Below are 15,988 nucleotides of genomic sequence, written 5' to 3'. Positions count from 1 at the left end.
GTCTCGTTTTTAGGGTTCCGTACCCAAAGGGTAAAAACGGGACCCTATTTATTTTACTAAGACTCCGCTGTCTGTCTGTCACCAGGCTGTATCTCACGAACCGTGATAGCTAGACAGTTGAAATTTTCACAGATGATGTATTTTTGTTGCCGCTCTAACAACAAATAATAAAAACAGAATAAAATAATTTTTTAAGTGGGGCTCCCATACAACAAACGTGATTTTTTTGCCGCTTTTTGTTTAATGGTACGGAACCCTCCGTGCGCCGAGCTCGACTCGCACTCGGCCGGGTTTTTTTACCCTTCGGGGACGGAACCCTAAAAACTAACCTGAGCCACGGCGGGGGGCGGCTGCGTGCACAGCACCCTCGCCCGGTCCGCCGTCCTCGCCAGCGCGCTCAGCGCCTGCGCGCGCGCAGCAACCCACGCCCCGGCCAGCGGCGTGCAGGCCGCGCACCCCGCGCACCCCGCACACCCCGCACACCCGCCCCCCGCCCCGCCCGCGCCCGCGCCCGCGCCGCCCCACCCGCCCGCCACCGTCCAGCAGGACGCGGCGGCTTCCAAGCCCGTTATACCTGACAAGTGCCAAACATGGGGGTACAGTACACGTGCGTAAAAACCAAACTAAAATACGTTTTTGGCTAAAATATGTGACGTTTTCAGTCAAAAGGTACCACATTGTCGCTTATCAATAAGGTAGATTTCAATTTTTTTTTTTTCAAATAACTATTGTATAATTGATAGCTGTTGGTTCTCCGAAAATAAATAAATAAAACTATATAGAAATAGCGCCTTATTGACAACCGACAATAAGTACACTTTTGATTGAGAATGGCACATATTATTAAACTTAGAATAAATTTAAAAGTGGAAAAATCACTGCCTCGGATGAGACTTAAACTCTCGGCCTCTGGATCGATACTCCAACGCTCCGCTGACTGAGCCCCCGAGACTTCATCCATAAACAACAAATCTTCCCACTATACGGGTCTACCGTACCCATCTACCGTTACGCTTCTAAAACGGCCCCCGGAGTTCCGAGACATATTGGAAATTAACTATTCTAAATTATTATTTAACGAGCGGAAATATCGTTCACAAACGTTTCTGCTTGTTAAAAAAATAATTTAAAATATCATTTTTGGTACGAGCTCTTATTTTCTCCTTTTCGTCCCCGGGGCGACTCATTTCTTATTTCTTTATTTACATTCAACATACTATACATTTGGAAAAAGTTAAGATTGTATTTCTTTTGTATTTATAAGCCAATATTCAATTATTCATCCCCTACTGGGTAAGAATAATTATAATGTAAACTGCTACACTCTAGTAAGGTGGTGTTTGTACTTGATTAGACTTTTAATATCTTTGTAAAATACCATGGTTGCATTGAATAAATGATATTATATGATATACGGTACGTGAAACCCCGTAGGGTGTGGGCAAAGGGTGCCCCTTAGGGTGTAAAAACTGTGGGTAATTATAAGCTTATAAAAAAAGTAAATCACTCCTACTATATATGTGTGCAGGTACAATCGAAGGCAAAAATATCGATCCAGACAAATGGCTCAAAAATATGTGAACACGATTTTATTGTCTAAGGTGTAAGAGAGTACACATATTTTTGTAACTTTGAGAATGTATATATATTTATGCCCTTGACTGTACACCACAATTAAATTCTAAACTCATAAGCTACTTTATGAATTTGACAATTTGCGATAAAAAATTAACAAAAATATGCATAAGAGAGTGTTATTATACCTTGTTCAACAAGTTCAGCGTCCGCTTTAGCAGCCCGATGTAGCGAGGCCAACCATCGCTGTGTAGCCTCGGAGCTCGCCGCGCCAAGTAATCCCTCCAGCACATGAGCGGCTAAACGGTGATGCCCGTATCTGTATGATTAAAACATAATTGTGACGTTTTCAAGTACAAGGTACCGCATTGACGCTTACCATAAGGACGAAATTTGCTAGTATCTTTATACGAATAACCTATCAGAGCGTACCAAAGCATAGCAAAGTGGTACCTTTTGCTTGAAATACACAATTGAAAGTAAAATTATATAAATCATCACATCACAAACTATTCCACGACTTCAACCCTCGAACGCCGCCTATCGTGCGCGGCGCGTCATTGTGAATCTTATCGGATGGCACGAAAGTTGATATTGGACTGTAACAGGTGACGTGTTTAGGGGTCAAATTGTTAAATATATTAGAAACGTCTCAGTGTAAGTAAGCAAGTAACCATACATAGGGATAGCTTAATAGCCTTAATAAATAAAAAAAATCCCAACCCCTTGTCGTCAAGAAGAACCTTATTACTATACAAATAGGGTTCAAACTTATCTTAGAGCGGGCCCTTGCGACCCTATATTTCGTCCGACCATCAACACTAAATACTAATCGCTTCCTTAATTTATTTATTTATTTGTTAATTTCACTGTTGTCTCAGATAGCATTTCATAGTATTAAGTTTTATTAAAAATTTACATACAGGAAACTATAGGTCTACATTGTAATAAATTCTAGCTGTCAGCTTATTCACATACATACAAAACTAGAAGCCAGTATAGAAACAAACTCAAAATTAGCCATCTATAGAAACGGGCCCCATTTTATGTGTATCCAAGTAGTAAACAAAATACCCGATGAGATCAAGTTGGAACCAAATGACAAACAGTTTCACAAAAAATTAAAAACTTTTCTCATACAGAAATGTTACTACTCAGTGGAAGAGCTTTTAAATGAGGAAACCTAGTCGCTATAAGAGAAATTAACTATTAAGCATAGCAATTAAGCAAATATTGACATTGAATTTATTATTGTAATTATTTATACCCCATACATATACAAAAATCTCTCTAACCAAATATTAATAATAGCATGCATGGCCTGTAAATGTAATTTAGTAATAAGCTAGATATAAGACAATTTGTGTGCCCTGACAGGGTGTCATGGAAGCTTCCTGTATAACTTCAATAACATCTCATGTACATGACTTTTACAAATAAACATCTTATCTTATCTTCACCTACTCACCTTTTATAACTGTTTGTTTCCAAAAAAAAAAAAATATTTATCTTGCATTTGAGCGCTTTTGCTACAAAAATCGACCTTACTGATATGATTATAGGGCTTTTAAATTACTCCCGCGACCCTATACTTCGTCCAATCATCAGCGCTACTGATAGCTTCCTTAATTTTCTCCTGCCAAGCTCTGTTTATCTTACATACTATAACACACCTAATAGCTATACAAATAAGGTTAAACTAACCTTAACGCAGCCCCCGCGACCCTATACTTCGTCCAACTATCAGCACTACTTATAGCTTCCTTAATTTTCTCCTGCCAAGCGCTGTTTATCTTCCATACTATAACACACCTAATACCTATACAAATAAGGTTCAAACTTACCTTAACGCAGCTCTAGCGACCCTATACTTCGTCTAACCATCAGCGCTACTGATAGCTTCCTTAAATTTCTCCTGCCAAGCGCTGTTTATCTTACATACTATAACACACCTAAAAGCTATACAAATAAGGTTCAAAACTTACCTTAACGCAGCTCTTGCGACCCTATACTTCGTCCACCCATCAGCGCTACTGATAGCTTCCTTAATTTTGTCCTGCCAAGCGCTGTTCCACTTACATACTATAACACACCTAATAACTATACAAATAAGGTTCAAACTTACCTTAACGCAGCTCCCGCGACCCTATACTTCGTCCAACCATCAGCACTACTTATAGCTTCCTTAATATTCTCCTGCCAAGCGCTGTTTCACTTACATACCTAATACCTATACAAATAAGGTTCAAACTTACCTTAACGCAGCTCTAGCAACCCTATACTTCGTCCACCCATCAGCGCTACTGATAGCTTCCTTAATTTTCTCCTGCCAAGCGCTGTTTATCTTGCATTTGAGCGCTTTGGCGGCCCGCTCTTGGAATATCACTGTACAGAGGAGCACTAGCGCTGTGCCGTCTTCCACTGGCTCTGATACGTCGGCCCTGTAGAAGACAATTTATATCATTATTATTCCCTAAAAAGGGACTTAAGTAATCGTGTATAAAAATTTATGTTTAGTGTACAAATTTTGAATAATAATTGTGTGTGATAATTTATATCATTTAATATGACAATAATAATATTACAATAGCATCTAAAGTATCACCTGGCACCCACGGAGCGGCAGCTGACGTCTACGAGAGTTCATTAAACATCACCCTTAACCACTTTACGAGTTATAGCCCGGGATGCTATTGGTCCTGAAAATCTGTCCCTGGCCCGCGGTCTATTAGGTAACGTTTTCTGGCTTATTATTATAATCAGAAGGCATATAAATAACAAGGCCCTATATACAACTTACCCATCCATAAGATCCGTTAATGTAAGTGTGAGGGCCCCATGAGTGCCTCCCCCTAGGGCCCCCAAGGCCTCCAATAAGGCTAAGGCCCTAGGCCCTCCCTGACGCCAACCAGTTGCTCGTAATTGTGAAGTTAATAGTCGCCCGGTTCTTGGTGCGTATTCGGCCGGCGCTGCGTTGCATAGTTGTACCTGACAAGAGCCATGGCTTTCTATTAGATATTATGCTGTTTACTATTTCAAGCTAACATGGTCACCAATAAGCACGTCGTAATACTCGTAGAGATTATAGAAAAAAAGAAAGAAAATACATTTATTTATCATCATAACATAAACATTGGACAAAGATGCTAAACAGGATCTCTGACCCATGGAACCATGACGCTGGTTTTCAGTGGGTACGTGAATTAAAACTAAGCTACAACTAAACTAAACGAACGAGAACACAAACGTCAAACACAAATTACAGAATACAGACACAATGAAGAGGGAAACTACAAAATAAAATAAACTAAAATTGAGTATAGAGTATTGAATTGAACAAGTAAAAAAACAGCAGAGAATATGGGTTGCTTTTTCCGTCAGTGACACGACAGGAAAATTACCTTGCGGTATATGTAAAAATTAAATTCTTAAAACTTTATTAAGAAAGTTACTTAATTTGATCGTTCAGCAAGTATGATCGACATTTGGAATTAAAAGTGTTAAGCGATTACAGTGCATGGATCGGCGGCGGGATTAAGTTCCAGCACTTCGTGGCAGCATATCTAAACTACCACGAAACGCTGCTGTCTGGTGAGGAGGACGAAGTTGAAGAAACCTTGCAGACCTAACCTCGTTGGACCTCGAATTGCGTGACCATAACAGCTTGTTGTAGTATAGGATGCTCTGTTTGTTGACAACACCGAAGACCAAGATGGCTAAATGGAGTCTTTGACGAGTAGACATTTTTATTATACTAACCAAACACCGTAGAGCCATACGCAACGGTCGTATATTGTCTTGTCCGTCTGGAACGCCCGTCGCTATAACTATGTTCTCTAGTGCAAGCATCAATTCGGCGCCTTCCACGGGTATTCCTTCTTCGTAGCTGTAAACAAAACATGTCTGTGATAAAAATGTCGTTTAAAAATACATTAAATAATTTCACTGTTTTGACTCACTAGTTTTAGTCACTCGCGCGACATGTTTCGGAGGGCCTAGGTCTCCTTTCTCAAGCACTAATACTAATAGTGCGAGTGCGAGTAGCGTTCACGACGGCCGTGTATCGCGGCGGTGGCGGCGGGGCGCATAGATCACGTGAGTAGTTACCAGTGCACGGCGCGGCGCGTGAGCACGTGCGCGGCGGTGGCGGCGGGGCGCAGCGCGCTGCCCAGCGCGGCGCGCGCGCATAGATCACGTAAGGCCAGCTGCGCCGAGCCGGTCGCGTCGGCGATCACCGCCGGGCATTCCACCAGGATCTACGATCAAGATTAAGTACTGTGTAACGAGACCTACAAAAGAATTAAGATTTTTGTGCGATTGTATGTTTGTAATATGTATGATTAGTCGGACTGACTTGCATAACTTCCAGGCACAGCATGGTGTGTGCGGGGTCCTGGCGGGCGGCGGCGGCGCGCACTAGAGCCTGCACGGCGGCGGCGGGCCACAGCGCGGCGTGCGGCGCTATACTCACTTGCATAACTTCCAGGCACAGCATGGTGTGTGCGGGGTCCTGGCGGGCGGCGGCGGCGCGCACTAGAGCCTGCACGGCGGCGGCGGGCCACAGCGCGGCGTGCGGCGCTATACTCACTTGCATAACTTCCAGGCACAGCATGGTGTGTGCGGGGTCCTGGCGGGCGGCGGCGGCGCGCACTAGAGCCTGCACGGCGGCGGCGGGCCACAGCGCGGCGTGCGGCGCTATACTCACTTGCATAACTTCCAGGCACAGCATGGTGTGTGCGGGGTCCTGGCGGGCGGCGGCGGCGCGCACTAGAGCCTGCACGGCGGCGGCGGGCCACAGCGCGGCGTGCGGCGCTATACTCACTTGCATAACTTCCAGGCACAGCATGGTGTGTGCGGGGTCCTGGCGGGCGGCGGCGGCGCGCACTAGAGCCTGCACGGCGGCGGCGGGCCACAGCGCGGCGTGCGGCGCTATACTCACTTGCATAACTTCCAGGCACAGCATGGTGTGTGCGGGGTCCTGGCGGGCGGCGGCGGCGCGCACTAGAGCCTGCACGGCGGCGGCGGGCCACAGCGCGGCGTGCGGCGCTATACTCACTTGCATAACTTCCAGGCACAGCATGGTGTGTGCGGGGTCCTGGCGGGCGGCGGCGGCGCGCACTAGAGCCTGCACGGCGGCGGCGGGCCACAGCGCGGCGTGCGGCGCTATACTCACTTGCATAACTTCCAGGCACAGCATGGTGTGTGCGGGGTCCTGGCGGGCGGCGGCGGCGCGCACTAGAGCCTGCACGGCGGCGGCGGGCCACAGCGCGGCGTGCGGCGCTATACTCACTTGCATAACTTCCAGGCACAGCATGGTGTGTGCGGGGTCCTGGCGGGCGGCGGCGGCGCGCACTAGAGCCTGCACGGCGGCGGCGGGCCACAGCGCGGCGTGCGGCGCTATACTCACTTGCATAACTTCCAGGCACAGCATGGTGTGTGCGGGGTCCTGGCGGGCGGCGGCGGCGCGCACTAGAGCCTGCACGGCGGCGGCGGGCCACAGCGCGGCGTGCGGCGCTATACTCACTTGCATAACTTCCAGGCACAGCATGGTGTGTGCGGGGTCCTGGCGGGCGGCGGCGGCGCGCACTAGAGCCTGCACGGCGGCGGCGGGCCACAGCGCGGCGTGCGGCGCTATACTCACTTGCATAACTTCCAGGCACAGCATGGTGTGTGCGGGGTCCTGGCGGGCGGCGGCGGCGCGCACTAGAGCCTGCACGGCGGCGGCGGGCCACAGCGCGGCGTGCGGCGCTATACTCACTTGCATAACTTCCAGGCACAGCATGGTGTGTGCGGGGTCCTGGCGGGCGGCGGCGGCGCGCACTAGAGCCTGCACGGCGGCGGCGGGCCACAGCGCGGCGTGCGGCGCTATACTCACTTGCATAACTTCCAGGCACAGCATGGTGTGTGCGGGGTCCTGGCGGGCGGCGGCGGCGCGCACTAGAGCCTGCACGGCGGCGGCGGGCCACAGCGCGGCGTGCGGCGCTATACTCACTTGCATAACTTCCAGGCACAGCATGGTGTGTGCGGGGTCCTGGCGGGCGGCGGCGGCGCGCACTAGAGCCTGCACGGCGGCGGCGGGCCACAGCGCGGCGTGCGGCGCTATACTCACTTGCATAACTTCCAGGCACAGCATGGTGTGTGCGGGGTCCTGGCGGGCGGCGGCGGCGCGCACTAGAGCCTGCACGGCGGCGGCGGGCCACAGCGCGGCGTGCGGCGCTATACTCACTTGCATAACTTCCAGGCACAGCATGGTGTGTGCGGGGTCCTGGCGGGCGGCGGCGGCGCGCACTAGAGCCTGCACGGCGGCGGCGGGCCACAGCGCGGCGTGCGGCGCTATACTCACTTGCATAACTTCCAGGCACAGCATGGTGTGTGCGGGGTCCTGGCGGGCGGCGGCGGCGCGCACTAGAGCCTGCACGGCGGCGGCGGGCCACAGCGCGGCGTGCGGCGCTATACTCACTTGCATAACTTCCAGGCACAGCATGGTGTGTGCGGGGTCCTGGCGGGCGGCGGCGGCGCGCACTAGAGCCTGCACGGCGGCGGCGGGCCACAGCGCGGCGTGCGGCGCTATACTCACTTGCATAACTTCCAGGCACAGCATGGTGTGTGCGGGGTCCTGGCGGGCGGCGGCGGCGCGCACTAGAGCCTGCACGGCGGCGGCGGGCCACAGCGCGGCGTGCGGCGCTATACTCACTTGCATAACTTCCAGGCACAGCATGGTGTGTGCGGGGTCCTGGCGGGCGGCGGCGGCGCGCACTAGAGCCTGCACGGCGGCGGCGGGCCACAGCGCGGCGTGCGGCGCTATACTCACTTGCATAACTTCCAGGCACAGCATGGTGTGTGCGGGGTCCTGGCGGGCGGCGGCGGCGCGCACTAGAGCCTGCACGGCGGCGGCGGGCCACAGCGCGGCGTGCGGCGCTATACTCACTTGCATAACTTCCAGGCACAGCATGGTGTGTGCGGGGTCCTGGCGGGCGGCGGCGGCGCGCACTAGAGCCTGCACGGCGGCGGCGGGCCACAGCGCGGCGTGCGGCGCTATACTCACTTGCATAACTTCCAGGCACAGCATGGTGTGTGCGGGGTCCTGGCGGGCGGCGGCGGCGCGCACTAGAGCCTGCACGGCGGCGGCGGGCCACAGCGCGGCGTGCGGCGCTATACTCACTTGCATAACTTCCAGGCACAGCATGGTGTGTGCGGGGTCCTGGCGGGCGGCGGCGGCGCGCACTAGAGCCTGCACGGCGGCGGCGGGCCACAGCGCGGCGTGCGGCGCTATACTCACTTGCATAACTTCCAGGCACAGCATGGTGTGTGCGGGGTCCTGGCGGGCGGCGGCGGCGCGCACTAGAGCCTGCACGGCGGCGGCGGGCCACAGCGCGGCGTGCGGCGCTATACTCACTTGCATAACTTCCAGGCACAGCATGGTGTGTGCGGGGTCCTGGCGGGCGGCGGCGGCGCGCACTAGAGCCTGCACGGCGGCGGCGGGCCACAGCGCGGCGTGCGGCGCTATACTCACTTGCATAACTTCCAGGCACAGCATGGTGTGTGCGGGGTCCTGGCGGGCGGCGGCGGCGCGCACTAGAGCCTGCACGGCGGCGGCGGGCCACAGCGCGGCGTGCGGCGCTATACTCACTTGCATAACTTCCAGGCACAGCATGGTGTGTGCGGGGTCCTGGCGGGCGGCGGCGGCGCGCACTAGAGCCTGCACGGCGGCGGCGGGCCACAGCGCGGCGTGCGGCGCTATACTCACTTGCATAACTTCCAGGCACAGCATGGTGTGTGCGGGGTCCTGGCGGGCGGCGGCGGCGCGCACTAGAGCCTGCACGGCGGCGGCGGGCCACAGCGCGGCGTGCGGCGCTATACTCACTTGCATAACTTCCAGGCACAGCATGGTGTGTGCGGGGTCCTGGCGGGCGGCGGCGGCGCGCACTAGAGCCTGCACGGCGGCGGCGGGCCACAGCGCGGCGTGCGGCGCTATACTCACTTGCATAACTTCCAGGCACAGCATGGTGTGTGCGGGGTCCTGGCGGGCGGCGGCGGCGCGCACTAGAGCCTGCACGGCGGCGGCGGGCCACAGCGCGGCGTGCGGCGCTATACTCACTTGCATAACTTCCAGGCACAGCATGGTGTGTGCGGGGTCCTGGCGGGCGGCGGCGGCGCGCACTAGAGCCTGCACGGCGGCGGCGGGCCACAGCGCGGCGTGCGGCGCTATACTCACTTGCATAACTTCCAGGCACAGCATGGTGTGTGCGGGGTCCTGGCGGGCGGCGGCGGCGCGCACTAGAGCCTGCACGGCGGCGGCGGGCCACAGCGCGGCGTGCGGCGCTATACTCACTTGCATAACTTCCAGGCACAGCATGGTGTGTGCGGGGTCCTGGCGGGCGGCGGCGGCGCGCACTAGAGCCTGCACGGCGGCGGCGGGCCACAGCGCGGCGTGCGGCGCTATACTCACTTGCATAACTTCCAGGCACAGCATGGTGTGTGCGGGGTCCTGGCGGGCGGCGGCGGCGCGCACTAGAGCCTGCACGGCGGCGGCGGGCCACAGCGCGGCGTGCGGCGCTATACTCACTTGCATAACTTCCAGGCACAGCATGGTGTGTGCGGGGTCCTGGCGGGCGGCGGCGGCGCGCACTAGAGCCTGCACGGCGGCGGCGGGCCACAGCGCGGCGTGCGGCGCTATACTCACTTGCATAACTTCCAGGCACAGCATGGTGTGTGCGGGGTCCTGGCGGGCGGCGGCGGCGCGCACTAGAGCCTGCACGGCGGCGGCGGGCCACAGCGCGGCGTGCGGCGCTATACTCACTTGCATAACTTCCAGGCACAGCATGGTGTGTGCGGGGTCCTGGCGGGCGGCGGCGGCGCGCACTAGAGCCTGCACGGCGGCGGCGGGCCACAGCGCGGCGTGCGGCGCTATACTCACTTGCATAACTTCCAGGCACAGCATGGTGTGTGCGGGGTCCTGGCGGGCGGCGGCGGCGCGCACTAGAGCCTGCACGGCGGCGGCGGGCCACAGCGCGGCGTGCGGCGCTATACTCACTTGCATAACTTCCAGGCACAGCATGGTGTGTGCGGGGTCCTGGCGGGCGGCGGCGGCGCGCACTAGAGCCTGCACGGCGGCGGCGGGCCACAGCGCGGCGTGCGGCGCTATACTCACTTGCATAACTTCCAGGCACAGCATGGTGTGTGCGGGGTCCTGGCGGGCGGCGGCGGCGCGCACTAGAGCCTGCACGGCGGCGGCGGGCCACAGCGCGGCGTGCGGCGCTATACTCACTTGCATAACTTCCAGGCACAGCATGGTGTGTGCGGGGTCCTGGCGGGCGGCGGCGGCGCGCACTAGAGCCTGCACGGCGGCGGCGGGCCACAGCGCGGCGTGCGGCGCTATACTCACTTGCATAACTTCCAGGCACAGCATGGTGTGTGCGGGGTCCTGGCGGGCGGCGGCGGCGCGCACTAGAGCCTGCACGGCGGCGGCGGGCCACAGCGCGGCGTGCGGCGCTATACTCACTTGCATAACTTCCAGGCACAGCATGGTGTGTGCGGGGTCCTGGCGGGCGGCGGCGGCGCGCACTAGAGCCTGCACGGCGGCGGCGGGCCACAGCGCGGCGTGCGGCGCTATACTCACTTGCATAACTTCCAGGCACAGCATGGTGTGTGCGGGGTCCTGGCGGGCGGCGGCGGCGCGCACTAGAGCCTGCACGGCGGCGGCGGGCCACAGCGCGGCGTGCGGCGCTATACTCACTTGCATAACTTCCAGGCACAGCATGGTGTGTGCGGGGTCCTGGCGGGCGGCGGCGGCGCGCACTAGAGCCTGCACGGCGGCGGCGGGCCACAGCGCGGCGTGCGGCGCTATACTCACTTGCATAACTTCCAGGCACAGCATGGTGTGTGCGGGGTCCTGGCGGGCGGCGGCGGCGCGCACTAGAGCCTGCACGGCGGCGGCGGGCCACAGCGCGGCGTGCGGCGCTATACTCACTTGCATAACTTCCAGGCACAGCATGGTGTGTGCGGGGTCCTGGCGGGCGGCGGCGGCGCGCACTAGAGCCTGCACGGCGGCGGCGGGCCACAGCGCGGCGTGCGGCGCTATACTCACTTGCATAACTTCCAGGCACAGCATGGTGTGTGCGGGGTCCTGGCGGGCGGCGGCGGCGCGCACTAGAGCCTGCACGGCGGCGGCGGGCCACAGCGCGGCGTGCGGCGCTATACTCACTTGCATAACTTCCAGGCACAGCATGGTGTGTGCGGGGTCCTGGCGGGCGGCGGCGGCGCGCACTAGAGCCTGCACGGCGGCGGCGGGCCACAGCGCGGCGTGCGGCGCTATACTCACTTGCATAACTTCCAGGCACAGCATGGTGTGTGCGGGGTCCTGGCGGGCGGCGGCGGCGCGCACTAGAGCCTGCACGGCGGCGGCGGGCCACAGCGCGGCGTGCGGCGCTATACTCACTTGCATAACTTCCAGGCACAGCATGGTGTGTGCGGGGTCCTGGCGGGCGGCGGCGGCGCGCACTAGAGCCTGCACGGCGGCGGCGGGCCACAGCGCGGCGTGCGGCGCTATACTCACTTGCATAACTTCCAGGCACAGCATGGTGTGTGCGGGGTCCTGGCGGGCGGCGGCGGCGCGCACTAGAGCCTGCACGGCGGCGGCGGGCCACAGCGCGGCGTGCGGCGCTATACTCACTTGCATAACTTCCAGGCACAGCATGGTGTGTGCGGGGTCCTGGCGGGCGGCGGCGGCGCGCACTAGAGCCTGCACGGCGGCGGCGGGCCACAGCGCGGCGTGCGGCGCTATACTCACTTGCATAACTTCCAGGCACAGCATCACGGAGTAGGATGGAGATGGCAAGTGGGCGTTCCCGTCTATCCGACAGTTAGTAGCGACCGACTCACTTTATGCACAGACTATGCTCAGTTGTTGTGTAAACTTCATGCTCGAATGACATTCACGTCGTACGTACGCTCGTCTAACAAAAATTGATAATTAAATTTAAAATGCCGTATTGTGCAGTATTAAGCTGCAGAAATCACAGCGGTTTAAAAAATCTTTCACGTGGAGGTATTTCCTATCACCGGTGGTTATTTATTTAGATATAATCCGATAAATACGAAAAATCTGTTTCTATTGCATTATTTACGAATGTTCGTTAAGTAAATCTATATTTTATCAGTTAGAACTTAGAGTTCACAATCCTTTGTCACTATTCTTTACGTTTATCTGGAATATTCGCTATCCTAAATGTCAAATAACTTCGCTACTCAGATGCTGCGCAATGTCGATATTTATATCGATAAAGTTAAAGTTACGATATTTCAAGTTTGATGTTTGGTAGTTCGGTAATAAATTATTATTTTAGACACGTTTCTAATTATTATTTGGGATAATCAATGTCTTAGTAAATATGGCAGCTCTGGTCATCAAGCACTTAGTTAAGTCGGGGTCATTTCATGGCAACCTTTCAAACCTTCGTATTCCTTTACATACGTTTTTGTTTTTTACACCCATCATATTTTCATCGTTAATATAATTAGACTAGGTACTTAATGCACTTATGCGTACAATGCATGCAATGTGCCATGAATAAACGTTTTATATTTTCTATTTCTTTATTATTAATTATTGTAGGTTACCACAAGATGCCGATATTAAAAATAAATGGGTCAATGCTACTGGGCAAGAAAATTAGTTTCCGCAAAAATATAGCACCATTTGCTAGGAGCATTTCTTAGAGAAAGATTTCTGGGGATAAAATTGCCATACATCTCATCTAGCGTCCACACGCCTAAAACTTAGTTACTAATTTAGTAATTATTAGTGACATTCGGGCTCACTTAATTAATAAAAAGTGTTCCGTACCACGCAAACTAGCGTGAAATATTGGAATTTTGCCGCCCCCCTTCCTGATTTGATAGGTCACAATCTTACAATCAAATCAAGTGGGATCGATGAGCCAGTTTCATGTATGCTTTCACACCATACAATTAATTTGACAATTTAATCAGGTTGTCCCGTCTAGATTGGCCTTAAATGCTGCTACAAGTAAATATTGTTAAAGACGAATACTTACCTATGTAAGTAATTGCAGATTTGTGATCACAAAATAACAGCAATACCGAGTTAATAGACCTTTAAAGAACTATGATTTTATCTGTTTGACTTTAAGATATATTTAATGTTCACATTAACAACCTAGTTGGTCAATTAATAAGAAACAAATTTCTAGTTAGATATTTGTTGTACTGTACTACATATTATTTTTCATACAATCACGATTATCACTACCTATATTATAATCATAAATAAAGTATCATCTAAATGTGTTAAAACATACGGTAATGAAATATCAATACCTAACTGAACACACAAATATCGATAAAACACTCCGATTACACTGTCCCCTCCCTATATCGTCGAATGGAAAGAAGTTCCAACGGTTAGCTACTCGCAGGCGTGTAGAGGTCTCGAAAACACCAGTGTAACGTGACCGTGAGATCCGTAACAAACCATGCGTAATTAGACCTTACTTATACTGGTTTTTTAGCCCTTTTCTCGCCTGTTAAGTAAGTGATTTTAAAATTATATAAAATAACGCCATCTGGTGTTGAGTAGTTGTATTAGGTGAACGTTGAGCGAGCTTTTGTGAGATGAATGAGATAATGAAAGAGTCGTATGTCATATAGCTTTGACATTATAATTTAAACCGTCACTCATGTAGCCTACAGTTGATATTCGTTCGAAAAATGTCCACCGGTAATAACTTTTTGGTATGGAAAGTTGCTACGAATCAGAGCAATTTTGTAAGTGTGTGACGTATTTTAACGAGGCTATGAATGTGTGAGTTTAGCGACACTGGTTTTCATACTAAATAGGAGTCATTTCACATCCACTAGTTTATTAATTCGTGCACAGCATGGTGTGTGCGGGGTCCTGGCGGGCGGCGGCGGCGCGCACTAGAGCCTGCACGGCGGCGGCGGGCCACAGCGCGGCGTGCGGCGCTATACTCACTTGCATAACTTCCAGGCACAGCATGGTGTGTGCGGGGTCCTGGCGGGCGGCGGCGGCGCGCACTAGAGCCTGCACGGCGGCGGCGGGCCACAGCGCGGCGTGCGGCGCTATACTCACTTGCATAACTTCCAGGCACAGCATGGTGTGTGCGGGGTCCTGGCGGGCGGCGGCGGCGCGCACTAGAGCCTGCACGGCGGCGGCGGGCCACAGCGCGGCGTGCGGCGCTATACTCACTTGCATAACTTCCAGGCACAGCATGGTGTGTGCGGGGTCCTGGCGGGCGGCGGCGGCGCGCACTAGAGCCTGCACGGCGGCGGCGGGCCACAGCGCGGCGTGCGGCGCTATACTCACTTGCATAACTTCCAGGCACAGCATGGTGTGTGCGGGGTCCTGGCGGGCGGCGGCGGCGCGCACTAGAGCCTGCACGGCGGCGGCGGGCCACAGCGCGGCGTGCGGCGCTATACTCACTTGCATAACTTCCAGGCACAGCATGGTGTGTGCGGGGTCCTGGCGGGCGGCGGCGGCGCGCACTAGAGCCTGCACGGCGGCGGCGGGCCACAGCGCGGCGTGCGGCGCTATACTCACTTGCATAACTTCCAGGCACAGCATGGTGTGTGCGGGGTCCTGGCGGGCGGCGGCGGCGCGCACTAGAGCCTGCACGGCGGCGGCGGGCCACAGCGCGGCGTGCGGCGCTATACTCACTTGCATAACTTCCAGGCACAGCATGGTGTGTGCGGGGTCCTGGCGGGCGGCGGCGGCGCGCACTAGAGCCTGCACGGCGGCGGCGGGCCACAGCGCGGCGTGCGGCGCTATACTCACTTGCATAACTTCCAGGCACAGCATGGTGTGTGCGGGGTCCTGGCGGGCGGCGGCGGCGCGCACTAGAGCCTGCACGGCGGCGGCGGGCCACAGCGCGGCGTGCGGCGCTATACTCACTTGCATAACTTCCAGGCACAGCATGGTGTGTGCGGGGTCCTGGCGGGCGGCGGCGGCGCGCACTAGAGCCTGCACGGCGGCGGCGGGCCACAGCGCGGCGTGCGGCGCTATACTCACTTGCATAACTTCCAGGCACAGCATGGTGTGTGCGGGGTCCTGGCGGGCGGCGGCGGCGCGCACTAGAGCCTGCACGGCGGCGGCGGGCCACAGCGCGGCGTGCGGCGCTATACTCACTTGCATAACTTCCAGGCACAGCATGGTGTGTGCGGGGTCCTGGCGGGCGGCGGCGGCGCGCACTAGAGCCTGCACGGCGGCGGCGGGCCACAGCGCGGCGTGCGGCGCTATACTCACTTGCATAACTTCCAGGCACAGCATGGTGTGTGCGGGGTCCTGGCGGGCGGCGGCGGCGCGCACTAGAGCCTGCACGGCGGCGGCGGGCCACAGCGCGGCGTGCGGCGCTATACTCACTTGCATAACTTCCAG

The 15,988-nt window shown here is 55.5% G+C and overlaps 1 protein-coding gene across 1 annotated transcript in view; it reads right to left on the bottom strand.

Moving 5' to 3' along the window:
* The window catches only part of LOC134744855 (integrator complex subunit 7), a 41,510-nt gene that overhangs the window by 14,277 nt on the left and 11,245 nt on the right, over positions 1-15,988 (bottom strand). The window contains exons 6-11 of the mRNA XM_063678786.1: positions 5,683-5,831; positions 5,335-5,461; positions 4,376-4,563; positions 3,831-4,016; positions 1,764-1,894; positions 330-574 (exon numbers count right to left, since the gene is read on the bottom strand). Of these exons, the coding sequence (XP_063534856.1) occupies positions 330-574; positions 1,764-1,894; positions 3,831-4,016; positions 4,376-4,563; positions 5,335-5,461; positions 5,683-5,831 (1,026 nt within the window). The remainder of the gene's footprint in view (positions 1-329; positions 575-1,763; positions 1,895-3,830; positions 4,017-4,375; positions 4,564-5,334; positions 5,462-5,682; positions 5,832-15,988) is intronic.

The sequence above is a fragment of the Cydia strobilella genome, chromosome 10, assembly GCF_947568885.1.
Source record: "Cydia strobilella chromosome 10, ilCydStro3.1, whole genome shotgun sequence".
NCBI lineage: Eukaryota > Metazoa > Arthropoda > Insecta > Lepidoptera > Tortricidae > Cydia > Cydia strobilella.
This window is presented reverse-complemented; position numbering and strand designations above follow the sequence as displayed.